The sequence below is a fragment of the Physella acuta genome, unplaced genomic scaffold (assembly GCF_028476545.2).
Source record: "Physella acuta isolate Inbredline_101_S28 unplaced genomic scaffold, ASM2847654v3 ptg001217l, whole genome shotgun sequence".
NCBI lineage: Eukaryota > Metazoa > Mollusca > Gastropoda > Physidae > Physella > Physella acuta.
Window position 1 is genome coordinate 49,530 of NW_026732734.1, and position 15,148 is coordinate 64,677.

The 15,148-nt window shown below is 37.1% G+C and overlaps 1 protein-coding gene across 1 annotated transcript; it reads right to left on the minus strand.

The window, feature by feature from the left end:
* Positions 1-70: 70 nt before the first annotated feature.
* On the minus strand, positions 71-15,130 carry LOC131957185 (uncharacterized). The gene is made up of 6 exons (XM_059321911.1): positions 15,037-15,130; positions 6,567-7,724; positions 4,452-4,565; positions 4,057-4,127; positions 1,130-1,378; positions 71-237 (listed from the first exon to the last, which is right to left on the minus strand). The coding sequence occupies exons 2-6, from the start codon at positions 7,708-7,710 to the stop codon at positions 199-201; spliced, it is 1,617 nt and encodes a 538-aa protein (XP_059177894.1). The 5' UTR covers positions 7,711-7,724; positions 15,037-15,130; the 3' UTR covers positions 71-198.
* Positions 15,131-15,148: the final 18 nt, after the last annotated feature.

Below are 15,148 nucleotides of genomic sequence, written 5' to 3' on the forward strand. Positions count from 1 at the left end.
TACCTTAAAATGTTATTCAAAAACATGTTAACAGCACAATTTAAAAGAGAGAAAGAATTCACATAAAATCGTTTTATTTTCGCCTTCAGTATGAAGCATAATAAAACAAAACGTTAATAAATATTTTTTGGTAAAGTCAGATAATAATACTTGTATTTTAAATAGCTGTCTCTTTATATGTTGGAAACCGGGTTTTCTTTAGTCGAGATCATAGTCCACTTCCTCCAAAATGTTTTCCTTGTTAATAGAACAAAAAACAATATGTTGAGATCAACAAAACAAAAAATAAAAGACTAGTTAAAATGTTTATAAGATCAACAGGAAAAAAAAGAAAGACTCTACATTTCGACACAAAAAAAGGCTTGACTAGTTGAAACAACAGAACAAAAAAGAAAAAAAAAACTTGTTGAAATGTTCATGACATCGGGCGATAGACGTTTTATAAATGGAAAGACAACGAGTTAAAAAAATCATAGATGAGATCGGATGATAATTGTAGATAATCGCGTATAATACGTGTCGTGGGAAAACAAGAATAAAATGTAGGGTTTCGGTTTTCAAGACAGCGTCCAAATAATTTTTTTTACGGGCGTCCTGTCAAGGATCGTCCATAAATGATGTCACACTCGTAGGGGATGGGGGGGGGGGGGGGGGGGGGGTTCGTAATTTTGTGACGGTGTGTGATGAGGGGGAGGGGGTGGGGGTTCAGATGGTGCGAGGTCACACTTTTGCATTACAAAAAAGCAATGTCAGAAAATGAGTTTTAGACGTTATTTCGCGTTTTTGAAAACTGTTTTAATAAATTGTAATAGGAATTGATTAAAATACTCTATTTTGACAGAGTTTAAAACTCTACATTATTAAAAAAAATGTTTATGGTACAAAATTACAAATTCAAAAGCACGGATCATACCGTAATTCGAATAAAGTCCTCAGGTTCTCGAGATTCACCTACCTGTTCCATTGCTTTATCTCTAGAAAACTATACCATAACAAGATGTTAACTTCGTTTTAGATTAACCTTTCCTACACTATACCCAAACACCTATTCGCGCATAAAAAAATAATAACATATTCTTCTAATTTTCCAACAGTTTCATCTCAGAATTATGAATAACAAGATACTCACAAATCCGCCTTGATCAACAATCCATGAAGAGCATGTATCTGCCACGTAATGGACTGTAAAATCCATAGCTTTCGATGCGAGTTTTGTCCCCTTCCCTACCGTCTTGACGACACACTTTGTCGTGTGGAATAGGAAGGCCAAGTAGTTCCAGTCGACCTCTTTGCCCAGAGAGTTTTCAAGGGTGCATCGGAACCGGTCGTAGGCCTCGCGTGTTTTGAAGTCTCTGTAGGCTAGGGCTTTGTCATCAATCTTTAGACACAGACATGATGAAAGATGGGTGAAGATATGGTGAAAGATGGATGAAGACACGGAAAAGATGGATGAAGATGGATGAAGACATGGTGAAAGATGGATGAAGACATGGAAAAGATGGATGAAGATGGATGAAGACATGGTGAAAGATGGATGAAGATGGATGAAGACATGGTTAAAGATGGATGAAGACATGGTGAAAGATGGATAAAGATGGATGAAGACATGGTTAAAGATGGATGAAGATATGGTTAAAGATGGATGAAGATATGGTTAAAGATGGATGAAGATATGGTTAAAGATGGATGAAGACTTGTGAAAGATGGATGAAAATATGGTTAAAGATGGATGAAGACTTGTGAAAGATGGATAAAGACATGGTGAAAGATGGATGAAGACATGATGAAAGATGGATGAAGACATGGTTAAAGATGGGTAAAGACGTGGTGAAAGATGGATGAAGACATGGTGAAAGATGGATGAAGACATGGTGAAAGATGGATGAAGATGGATGAAGACATGATGAAAGATGGGTGAAGATATGGTGAAAGATGGATGAAGACACGGAAAAGATGGATGAAGATGGATGAAGACATGGTGAAAGATGGATGAAGACATGGAAAAGATGGATGAAGACATGGTGAAAGATGGATGAAGACATGGAAAAGATGGATGAAGATGGATGAAGACATGGTGAAAGATGGATGAAGATGGATGAAGACATGGTTAAAGATGGATGAAGACATGGTGAAAGATGGATAAAGATGGATGAAGACATGGTTAAAGATGGATGAAGATATGGTTAAAGATGGATGAAGATATGGTTAAAGATGGATGAAGATATGGTTAAAGATGGATGAAGACTTGTGAAAGATGGATGAAAATATGGTTAAAGATGGATGAAGACTTGTGAAAGATGGATAAAGACATGATGAAAGATGGATGAAGACATGGTTAAAGATGGGTAAAGACGTGGTGAAAGATGGATGAAGACATGGTGAAAGATGGATGAAGACATGGTGAAAGATGGATGAAGATGGATGAAGACATGGTAAAAGATGGATGAAGATATGGTGAAAGATGGATGAAGGCATGGTGAAAGATGGATGAAGACGTGCGAATGATGGATGAAGACATGGTGAAAAATGGATGAAGACATGGTGAAAGATGAATGAAGATATGGCGAAAGATGGATGAAGATATGGTGAAAGAAAAGATGGATGAAGACATGGCGAAAGATGGATGAAGACATGGTGAAAAATGGATGAAGACATGGTGAAAAATGGATGAAGACATGGTAAAAGATGAATGAAGATATGGCGAAAGATGGATGAAGATATGGCGAAAGAAAAGATGGATGAAGACATGGCGAAAGATGGATGAAGACATGGTGAAAAATGGATGAAGATATGGTGAAAGATGGATGAAGATATGGTGAAAAATGGATGAAGATATGGTGAAAGATGGATGAATACATGTGAACGATGGATGAAGACATGGAAAAGATGGATGAAGACATGGTGAAAAATGGATGAAGATATGGTGAAAGATGGATGAAGATATGGTGAAAGATGGATGAATACATGTGAACGATGGATGAAGACATGAAAAGATGGATGAAGACATGGAAAAGATGGATGAAGGCATGTGAAAGATGGATGAAGACATGGTGAAAGATGGATGAAGATATGGTGAAAGATGTATGAAGACATGGTGAAAGATGGATGAAGATATGGTGAAAGATGGATGAAGACATGGTGAAAAATGGATGAAGATATGGTGAAAGATGGATGAAGATATGGTGAAAGATGGATGAATACATGTGAACGATGGATGAAGACATGAAAAGATGGATGAAGACATGGAAAAGATGGATGAAGGCATGTGAAAGATGGATGAAGACATGGTGAAAGATGTATGAAGACATGGTGAAAGATGGATAAAAACCTTGTGCAAAAGGGAGGGATAGTGACATTAAAAATGGAGAAAATGAACATGAAATAAACATACAATGTGAAAGAAAAATACAGTTAGTAAGAAACCTAATTTGAAATATAAAAACAAAGAAACAATCAACGAAGACACTATGATGAGCAAATACATTATCACAGAAGAACAAGACTTGCTTGGGGGGAAAATATTATAAAATGGAAAATAAAATAGAAACAATAAATACATTCTATGAAGAAGAAAGAAAGACATCGCAAAAGAAGAATAAATATTGAAAAACATTGCTTATAAAAGTTGTTGAATGTCGGAAATGACAATGCCAAATCGAGAAGTCGCGACTTCAAACCCCCGGGCAAATGAGGCTCAATAGCTGAGGACAGCAGCCCATTTAGGAGTAAAAACTCCTAAACGAAACAACTGCTGCCTTGTAGTTTGTTCTGGGTAGGACAAAGGCTATAGAAGCAAATCCAGAAAGAAAAGCAGACTGAAATTAAGGTCAATAACCTATAGGGCTGGTAAGTAGGTCACCAATCAGTTCTACGGCTCAATAAAACCTGCATGAGCCATATAACTGGTTGGTGACCTACTTACCAGCCCTATATGACGCATAACATTTTTATACGCAACATTTATTTATTTTGGAGGAAACTCCCCCCCCCCCCACCAGAATTAAGAACGACGAAGAAGAAGGACGTTGCAGTGTCAGACTGAAGCTGAATACTTACAACCATTGAGTTTCGATCTCCGCCAATTCTCAGACATTCCAGAATTTCTCGTTCAAGATCGGTCAGTGCCTCTGTATAGAATTAATTGGTGTGTCAAATGTATGTTATATTATGCTTGGTATTGTACATACACATACACCTAGGTTAACACGTACAAGCACACTTACACATACACGTACGTACGCGTAAATGTACACGCACACACACACACACACACATGTAATCCTTTCTGATGGCCATCTGCCAATTAACCATACCAAAAAAAAAAACTGACACAGATGCTCTTTTCTGGTGGGCCTTTTTAAATCATATTTTATAAACATCGACCTGTATATAAACCTCCTATTAACTAAGACCTATCGTAATAATACGGAATAATTCATGGAACCATTTACCACGGTTAGCTGAGGCGCCTTCACTGCTGTCAGCCACCATCTCCTCAAGTTTAGTGGCGATCTTTTCGTAATGGCCATCCACTGAGTCATCTAAATCTTGTGCAGGCGGTGGTGCTTTGTAAATTATTATTTTACTTTAATGACATGTTATGTTAAATAATTATGTAAAAGCTAAATATAACGTAATGGCCATCCACTGAGTCATCTAAATCTTGTGCAGGCGGTGGTGCTTTGTAAAGTATTAATTTACTTTAATGACATGGTATGTGAATAATTATGTAAAAGCTAAATATAACGTGTTGTGAGTTCAAGTTATGTGTGGGACTCCGATGGTGGATACTACTTCCACGAATCTTGATAATTAAAAGGTAAGAATAAAGTGTGTGTTGGTTTTAAGTTTGATCACTGATTTGTACTGATTTAATGATTTATCTTCGAATTGTGATCATATTTTATTAATTTAATGAGTTTACCCTTGAACTATGAGCAAATGATTTAATGAATTTATTAAGGAATTGTGAGCACATTTTATTGGCTTAATCAATTTACCCTCGTAGCTAAGGTTTTATTTTATTTTAACTAAAATTTTACTAAAATATTGTTTTTGCTTCTCAGTATTTAGATTTTTATAGCTTTTTAAAAAAAAAACTTGATAAAAATGAAAAAAAAAATTACGAGTAGCAAGTAAGCTGAATTTTTAAAATTTATCTAAACATTCGAACGTTTGGCAGTTAGATCAATATTGTCATGCAGATGAGGAGATACGAATCATACCTTGGTCGCCCACCATCCAGCTTCTAGAAAAGCTTATGAAATAAAATATTAAATAGAGACAGGGCCTACATTCTTTTTTTAATTTAAATGTTTTGAATTTTTACAAGCTTTTATTTAACTCACTTCCTCGACAGTCTGTCTGTCTGTCTAGACGGAAACGCAGGAGTGAAAATTCGGACAGTTCTACTTGACCGATACGATTCAAAGTTAGCACGTGGGTCAAGACATGAAGACAATGCAATCGGAAACTAAATTTGACTTAATTGGATGCCTAATTAATTTTTTATGAATTAATAAATATTTGGACCGAATTAGTAGGCATGTCTAGCCAACCACACCACACGCGTCATCACCTTCAATAGCTGCGCCATCACGTAATGGCTGCGTTCAAAAACCATTGCGCGCCTACTGAACGTGATGTTCAGTAGGCGTGCAATGGTTTTTAGTCATGTAACTCTATTGTAAATAAAACATGTAAAGTACTGAAAAAAAAATTCATAAAAAACGTTTTAATAACAAGCTTTTATGTAATGATGCACTAAAAAGTAGAAAATAAATTATAGACTACTATTAAAATAACTATAAAGAAAAGCGTGGGTGTCTTCCTTAACATTAGTAAAGGTATCCAATAGATACTAAAGTGACCCACGCTTTTCTTTATAGTTATTTAAATAGTAGTCTATAATTTATTTTCTACTTTTTAGTGCATCATTACATAAAAGCTTGTTATTAAAACGTTTTTTATGAATTTTTTAAAATCTATTTACAGAGTTTATGGAGTTTTCTTTCAATATTTGCAAGGCGTAATTCCTTGCATTGTGTCATACAATGGCCACAACAGTTACTATAAAGCTAAGACATTAATTTATTCCGGGGGTTATATATAAAAGACATAGGTCATTGGTCATAACTATAAAGCTAAGCCATTAATTTATAACGGAGTCATATATAAATGACATTGGTCACAACTATGAAGCTGAAGCTAAGCCATTAATTTATAACAAGTGTCATCCATAGATGACGTCACGTTTTTAAAAATATTTTTTGACAATTTTTTTACCCGCCCCCCCCCCCCTCTTTCTCTAAAGTCATAAAATCACGTCACACCTCTGCCTATAACACCCGTCAAAATTGCAGCTGAATTTTTTTTTAAACATCGACTTTTCTAAAACGCGAAAATAGCGGTTAAAAATTCAGTTTCCAATATGACTTTTTTAAATGCAAAAGTATGACATGACACTATGTTTAACCCCCCCCCCCCCACTCTCCTTCATTACAATCGTGACAAAATTACGCCCCCTCCCACTTTAAAAAAAATAATTGAAAACGAGGAAAACTTACGTTCTTCTGCTACGGCGTAAGATGATTTGTATTTGCCGGGTAGAAAAAATTTGAAAAAGGGTGAGGTTTTTTTCCCCCATTTGTTGCCATCTGAGTAATCAGGGTTTTTCGGCTTACGTTCCTTGGGTGAGTTGTCGTCCTTGGTAGGTGATTTCTTTTTGTGCTTGGATTTCTTAGTTGAGCTCTCGCCGGAAATTGTTTCGTCGAGTTTTGTGTCTGTGTCCGACTTTTTAGCGCGACCTAGAATGCATCTAATACGATGGTTTATTCTTTTCCATTTACCTTTCCGTTTACGATTTTCAACTTCTTCGATATCATTTCCTTCCGAGTTTGCTGGCAACTCAAATTTTGTTTTTCCTTTCGATTTACTCTTCACTTTTTTAAGCGTTGTTCTTTTTTCGTCGTAAATACTACCTAAGGAATGTTTTCTTGGTCTTTCTTGATATTTATCTAAGCCATTTTCTAACAAGATTTCGTCCGAGCAAGACCTTGGGCGGTTTTGTATTAGAGCTGCCGAATTTCTGTTTCTGTTCCTTGATTGTACCAAGTTTTCATCGGAAATTTCAATTACGGAAAATTTTCTTTGATTTTCCGTATTCTTGATATAACGACCGCCTTCACGACATATCCCATTTTCAAACAGGTTTTTCTTCGAGCTAGCCCTTGGGAAATTTTGTATTTGTCCTAAAGAATGTCTTTTAATGTTTTTGGCTTTTGTACTTTGTTCAAATGAAATCTCACCTAAGGAATATTTTCTAGGTTTTTCTGCATACTTTTCACGATAAATCCTATCTTCCTCCAAACTAGCTATAGGATGATTTTGTGTATTTGAAAATTTTCTCAGACTTTCATGATTTTTTATATAAAGACTACCATTTTCTTTGTTTTCTTCTGAACTAGCACCTGACTGGTTTTGTAGTATTTCTTTCGAATACCTTTTGCGTCTGCTATTTTTAGATTTTGTACTATTTCTATCGGGAATTCCACTTGAGGAGTTTTTCCTTCCAGGATTTCTTTCTAAATAACCGGCGCCGTCGTTTTCTAGGAATTCTTCGAGGACCCTGGCGGCGTCGGCTTTCACTTGATGGAAAGAATGTTGTTTGCTGTTCTTGCGGGAGAGGTGTGTTGGCTCATCATTCGACATCTTCAGCGGGGAGCCTAGATATTTAAAAGATAACAAGCGCAATCTTTGACTTTAGCAATGTGGCATGTATGGGACGGCGTGGCATAAAGGTAGAGAAAAAGACTGCTAACCAGAGAGTCTCGAGTTCGAATCCGGGTTCAAATCAGTGGAGTCCACCCAGCTCTGATGGCATGTATGGGACGGCGTGGCATAAAGGTAGAGAGAAAAACTGCTAACCAGAGAGTCTCGAGTTCGAATCCGGGTTCAAAATAGTGGAGTCCAACCAGCTCTGATGGCATGTATGGGACGGCGTGGCATAAAGGTAGAGAGAAAGACTGCTAACCAGAGAGTCTCGAGTTCGAATCCGGGTTCAAAACAGTGGAGTCCACCCAGCTCTAATGGCATGTATGGGACGGCGTGGCATAAAGGTAGAGAGAAAAACTGGTAACCAGAGAATCTCGAGTTCAAATCCGGGTTCAAATCAGTGGAGTTCACCCAGCTCTGATGGGTACCTAACTCACGTTAGTGCTGACCACTTCATATGCCCAAGTCTCTGAAGCAGTCGAACTCTACTTCATCTGCCCATGTGTCTTGGGCACGAACGGGAAATGACGATTTGGCATGTAGTAGCTGTGTATTTAGAGGAGGCCTTAGGGGTACGACAATGCTCGAGTGGGGGGGGGTCGACAAACCACGCGGGGGGAGTTTATCAACAGGTTATCTCCATTGGTATGACGGCACGGATTCAGTACAACAATTATTTTAATTAATAATGTAAACTGAGCCTAAAATGTTTCTCTGTTAATTGATTTTACACACTACGGGGTCCCTTCTGGTGCAAGGTTTTTGGTGTCGGCTCCTACACTCCCCCCTCTCCAAACACCACTCCTGCCTATATTCGAACTGCCCCTTCCTTCCCAGTGGCGTAGCCAGGATCGTCTCAAGGGAGGGGGGGGTCCAATTTTTACCCGGGGACAAACTTTCGATTTGCACCCCCCCCCCTCAAACTTTCGATTTGCACCCTCCCCTCAAACTTTCGATTTGCACCCCCCCCCCCCTCAAACTTTCGATTTGCACCCCCCTCCTCATACTTTTTACATATACCGAGGGGTCTATGGGGGGGGGGGGGGTTATGACCCCCCCTAACCCCCCCCCCTGCCTACGCCACTGCCCCTTCCTACAAAAAATTCAAACAGCCATAGTTAAAAATGGATATTAGCCAGCTACCGCGTATTACTAGCAGTAACACTTTTTGGAAACCCTGCCCCCTCCCAACCCCCAACTGCCACTAGACTGAATTCAACACAACTAGCTTCTCCAACACACGGATGTTTAAAATAACCCAAAGCTGCACGGATACGATAAGACACTTATGGTACAATCAATACATCTGTTTAAATTTTCTCTACAATTAGTGTAGACTTACACAATTTTATTGAATAAATAAACCGGGAGTGATCTCCCCTAAACTTTCTCGAATATTCTTATATAAAACAACAGGGGATGGTAACTGGGGATATAGTTATGATTTTTAATCCATTTTAAATACTGAAACTTTTAAAAATAGAATAGAATCTCAGTAAAAAACAATTGCGCACCAAGCGAACGCCTAATAAAGGTGTGTATAATAGTGCGCAATAGTATTAGTACTTTAAAAATTTACATTAGTTTTTTGAGAAATCGGAAGTAGCGTAAATTACTACTTCCGGTCAACGGAAATTACTCAAAATTTAACAGAAGGTAGAGAATTAGATCTTTTACTTACATGTGAAATTTCATTTATCTATCTGAAATAGTACTCAAGTTATAGGCTTTTGAAAAATTCAAAGTAGAAAAAGTACCACTTCCGGTTATCGGAAATCGCTCAAAAGTTGATACGGATCTACGATTTTGATATAATACTTATATATGAAATTTCATCAACCTAGCTGTAACGGTACTCAAGTTATCGTGTTTACACACGGACACACAGACACACACAGACACACACACACACACAGACATACGGACAAGATTGCAAAATTATGTTTTTCCGTATCAGTGAGGTGTAAAACGTCGAGATTTGTAAAAATCTCGATTTTTTTTTTGCACGATTACAATACTTTCTCTATACTTCGTATATACGAGAAAGTAAAAAATGTAAACTTTACTTTCAATGGTTACAATAGTATCTAACATATTATTAGTAAACACAAATATAAACAATTTTTATACACGAAGGCCTGTATATTTTACAATTTGTGTACACGTAATTAAAACTTATGTGTCTTTGACTATATATATATATATATATATATATATATATATATATATATATATATATATATATATCCATATGTATTCTTATATATGTAACTTTGTGCATGTGTGTGAACCTGTGTACATGTATTTATAACGTTAAGCGCCATTTGAACAGGGGGAAGTCACCCATATTTGACAGAAGCGGTCATAGTGCATACTGCCTTCTGAAATCGCAGTTTGAACAGCTTAAGGTTAATGCACCCCATTTCTTAGAGACGATGTCCATAGAAGTTACAACTATTTCAATTAGATATATTAAATTGAAAGTATATTAATGATAAATCTAATTATTTACACTACATGTGTAGGCTACATCAATATCTGTGTGCAAACGAACCCCGTTAAAGACATCAACCTTATCGAGTTATGTTTTTGTCCTGGGAATACTTTAAGCAGGTTTGACATCATGTCTATAAATGGAACACACATTTTTAAATATTTTTTTAAATTTATTATTTATTTTTTTACAATGAGATTGCAAATCTGGTAACGGGCAATATTTAGTCAGTGGCGTAGCTAGGGGGAGGTCGGGGAGGGCGGCAGCCCAGGATGCCATCACCGACCTCCCGTAGCTCTACCATAGTCTTTGTGTTGTTGGACAATAATTTCTTAGTCTTGAAAATTACAATGATCAGCGTAACTAGTTGTTAGGGATTAATCAGTGTTTCTTCCAGACTTTTTTTCTCGGGGGGGGGGGGGGGGACTAAAGTTTTCGGGGGATGGGGTTTGACACTTGTGGTAAAAGTATATATAAATTCCATTTTTGTTCGGTGGGGGGGGGAGTGGTAGAAGTTTTCGCCCCCTCCCCATCTCCCCGAAGACATGCCTGGAAGGACTGACATACTACTAGTCAGCTTAAATTATAGATTCATCCAATTACAATTATAAGGTTTTACACAATTTTATACAAGAGGTCGTTCATTAATGACGTCACACTCTAGGAAGTGGTCCGTAATTTTGTGACAGTGTGTGATGAGGGGGAGGGGAGTTAAGACGTCACACTTTTGCATTATAACATAGCAAAGTTAGAAAACGAATTTTAGCCTTTGTTTCGCGTTTTATAAAACTGTTTTAATAAATTGTAATAGGAGTTGATTAAAAAAAACTCTATGTTGACAGAGTTCAGACAAGACTAGAAAAATATCGTATTTTGAAGAAAAATTCAACAGCAATTTCGATGGGGTAGTTGGCATGATCCCCAATTAGAAATTAAAAAAAATAGTGCTGCGTCACATTTCTGCCCCCTCCCGACTTCCCCACACCCCCTTGGAGCGAGACGTCACTTATGGACGACCCCAACTGCTCCTGTCGCTGTGTCGTAAAAATAAATCATCGAACCAGAACGTTTGATCTCGAGCTTGTGTCAGCCAGCATTAGCATGGGGTTTTCTGCCAGTCGGCTGTTTAAATATCGTCCTGGCACAAAGCCAGAGACGTGAGAGGGCCCTTTAAGCGATTCAGTGGCGGAGCTATAGGGTGCAGACTACGGCAGGCATTAGACAAAAAGGCGTATAACATGTATACTTTTTCCCTTCTACTGCAAGATGTTTACATTTAAAAATGTAGAATTTTGTGCGGGACTACCATTATTTTTCTAACGACGCGTTACAAAAATTATTTTAAACGCGGTTTTATTTTTTATTTTATTTTTAAACGAGAAAGCGTATTTTCAATGCTGTCCTTACAATAATAAACATGTATATTTTAGTATCACATTCTCATGTCTTAAAATCACTACACTTTTATCTTTTATTTTTTTTTTTAAACGAGAAAGCGTATTTTCAATGCTGTCTTTACAATAATAAACATGTATATTTCAATATCACATTCTCATGTCTTAAAATCACTACACTTTTATTTTTTTTAAACAAGTCGAAATAAAGTATTTCGGGGGGGGGGGGGGGGGGGGGGTACATCAATGACTGCGCAGCACCAGAGAGCACACACCCTAGCTACGCCACTGAGACCAATTCGTGTCATCGATTCTCCGTGTTTGGCGACCTACGTTTCATAATACATTCCTCAAAACCACGGGAGGGCTCGGCAGGTATGGGTATTAAGTTCCCCCTTTTGGCAAATTAACAAATATCAGCTAATCAACCTTAAAGAATTCGGTCGACCCCCCCTCCCCCCTTTTGCTCAGTCGAGACAGTCAGTAGTGTAGATTTCTCGGTCGTCGCGCCCCCATGATTCTTGTGTGTGTCACATGCTACTTACGTCTGGTACGTCAAGCCGGTTTTTTAAATGGCTTTTTGGCACCCGGTGGGACCCCGTCGCCGTTCTGTGGGACCCCGTTGCTATCCTGGTGGCACCCCTTTGCATTCTGGTGGGGCCCTTTTGTTTTTCTGGTGGGACCCGTTTGTCGTTCTAATGGACCCCTTTGCCATTCTGGTGGGACCCCTTTGCCATTCTGGTGGGACCCTTTTGTTTTTTTTGGTGGGACCCATTTGTCGTTCTAATGGACCCCTTTGCCATTCTGGTGGGACCCCTTTGCCATTCTGGTGGGACCCTTTTGTTTTTCTGGTGGGACCTCGTTAACATTCAGCGGGTGCTATGGGGACCCCGTTATCATTCTGTCGGGACCCCGTTATCATTCTGACGGGACCCCGTTATCATGCTAGTGGGAACCCGGCACCATTCTAGTGGGACCCCTTTACCATCTTGATGGCAACTTGGGGAGCACCTTTACCATTATGGTGACACTAAATTGAACCAAGTTACCATTATGGTGACACTAAATTGAACCAAGTTACCATTATGGTGACACTAAATTGAACCAAGTTACCATTATGGTGACACTAAATTGAACCAAGTTACCATTATGGTGACACTAAATTGAACCAAGTTACCATTATGGTGACACTAAATTGAACCAAGTTACCATTATGGTGACACTAAATTGAACCAAATTACCATTATGGTGACACTAAATTGAACCAAGTTACCATTATGGTGACACTAAATTGAACCAAGTTACCATTATGGTGACACTAAATTGAACCAAGTTACCATTATGGTGACACTAAATTGAACCAAGTTACCATTATGGTGACACTAAATTGAACCAAGTTACCATTATGGTGACACTAAATTGAACCAAGTTACCATTATGGTGACACTAAATTGAACCAAGTTACCATTATGGTGACACTAAATTGAACCAAGTTACCATTATGGTGACACTAAATTGAACCAAGTTACCATTATGGTGACACTCAGTGGAACCAAGTTACCATTATGGTGACACTAAATTGAACCAAGTTACCATTATGGTGACACTAAATTGAACCAAGTTACCATTATGGTGACACTGAGCGGAACCAAGTTACCATTATGGTGACACTAAATTGAACCAAGTTACCATTATGGTGACACTAAATTGAACCAAGTTACCATTATGGTGACACTAAATTGAACCAAGTTACCATTATGGTGACACTAAATTGAACCAAGTTACCATTATGGTGACACTCAGTGGAACCAAGTTACCATTATGGTGACACTAAATTGAACCAAGTTACCATTATGGTGACACTCAGTGGAACCAAGTTACCATTATGGTGACACTAAATTGAACCAAGTTACCATTATGGTGACACTAAATTGAACCAAGTTACCATTATGGTGACACTAAATTGAACCAAGTTACCATTATGGTGACACTAAATTGAACCAAGTTACCATTATGGTGACACTGAGCGGAACCAAGTAGCCATTACGGTGGCACTCAGATGAACCAAGTTACCATTATGGTGACACTAAATTGAACCAAGTTACCATTATGGTGGCACTGAGCGGAACCAAGTAGCCATTACGGTGGCACTCAGATGAACCAAGTTACCATTATGGTGACACTCAGTGGAACCAAGTTACAATTATGGAGACACTAAATTGAACCAAGCTACCATTATGGAGACACACAGATGAACCAAGTTACCATTTTGGTGATATACAACGGTAACTGTTTACCATTCTGAAAAGTGTTGGTTAACTAGGAAGGTCAACCATGCCATTTGTCCCTTTCGGGAAAAAAGGCTCGTTCCTGCGTTTGAATGATTCGGGCAATTAGTGTAAAGTTTCTTCGGGCAGACGGTATTTGAGCGTTTATATGGCAATTGTCGTAGACCCGTATGTTAAGTAATACAAGGCACTGCATATACACAGAGTAAAGTACCCTTTCGAACCTTATGGCCTATGGGACAGATTGAGTTCACCTGTTTCAGTGACCTCAGCATGTGAAGTGATATTGTGGTCGGCTATATGGTCAGCCGCCTTTACTTTCCCTAACTTAAGTCAGAAACCCCTCAGAGCTGGGTGAACTCAGGGACGTCGCACGTACTCAAGTCCGATATCTATACATAAAGGCTTACATACAAATATTGTTTAATATAATATATGTATACAGGGATGTAATGTATATATTATGTAACACATATGTATATGTATATAAATATATATATATATATATATATATATATATATATATATATATATATATATATATATATATATATATATATATATCCTTATGGCTTATACATATTGTAGGCCTATATATATATATGCCTATATATATACATATATATATATACAAAGACATATATATATATATATATATATATATATATATATATATATATATATATATATATATATATATATATATATATATATATATATATATATATGTACACATACACATTTATATACATATATGTTATATAATATATACAATTGTATTACTATCAAATTTTAAACAATATTATTATATTGGCCTTTATGTATAATATATATATATATATATATATATATATATATATATATATATATATATATATATATATATATATATATATGTATGTATATATATATATATATATATATATATATATATATATATATATATATATATATATATATATATATATATATATATATGCATACGTGCATACATATTAAAAATATAGGTACAGAGAGTGTGAGTTTGTGTAAGGCCACATACAATATTTAGACGATATAGTATCACATACCGTTATTGTAGTCTTACCTCAGTACATGTTTTAAGTGAGAATTTCCCAAATTTAAATGACATGCTTCCTTGAAGACCTATCATGTATGTACTCCAGTTGACATGTATAAGAATTACATGTCCATTCGTA

Coding starts and splice junctions, on each gene's coding strand:
- LOC131957185 (XM_059321911.1), bottom strand. CDS start 7,710: ATGTCGAATGATGAGCCAACACACCTCTCCCGCAAGAACAGCAAACAA. Junction 4,128..4,451: donor AGGCGCCTCAGCTAACCGTG/GTAAATGGTTCC, acceptor AATTCTATACAG/AGGCACTGACCGATCTTGAA. Junction 1,379..4,056: donor GAGATCGAAACTCAATGGTT/GTAAGTATTCAG, acceptor CTGTGTCTAAAG/ATTGATGACAAAGCCCTAGC.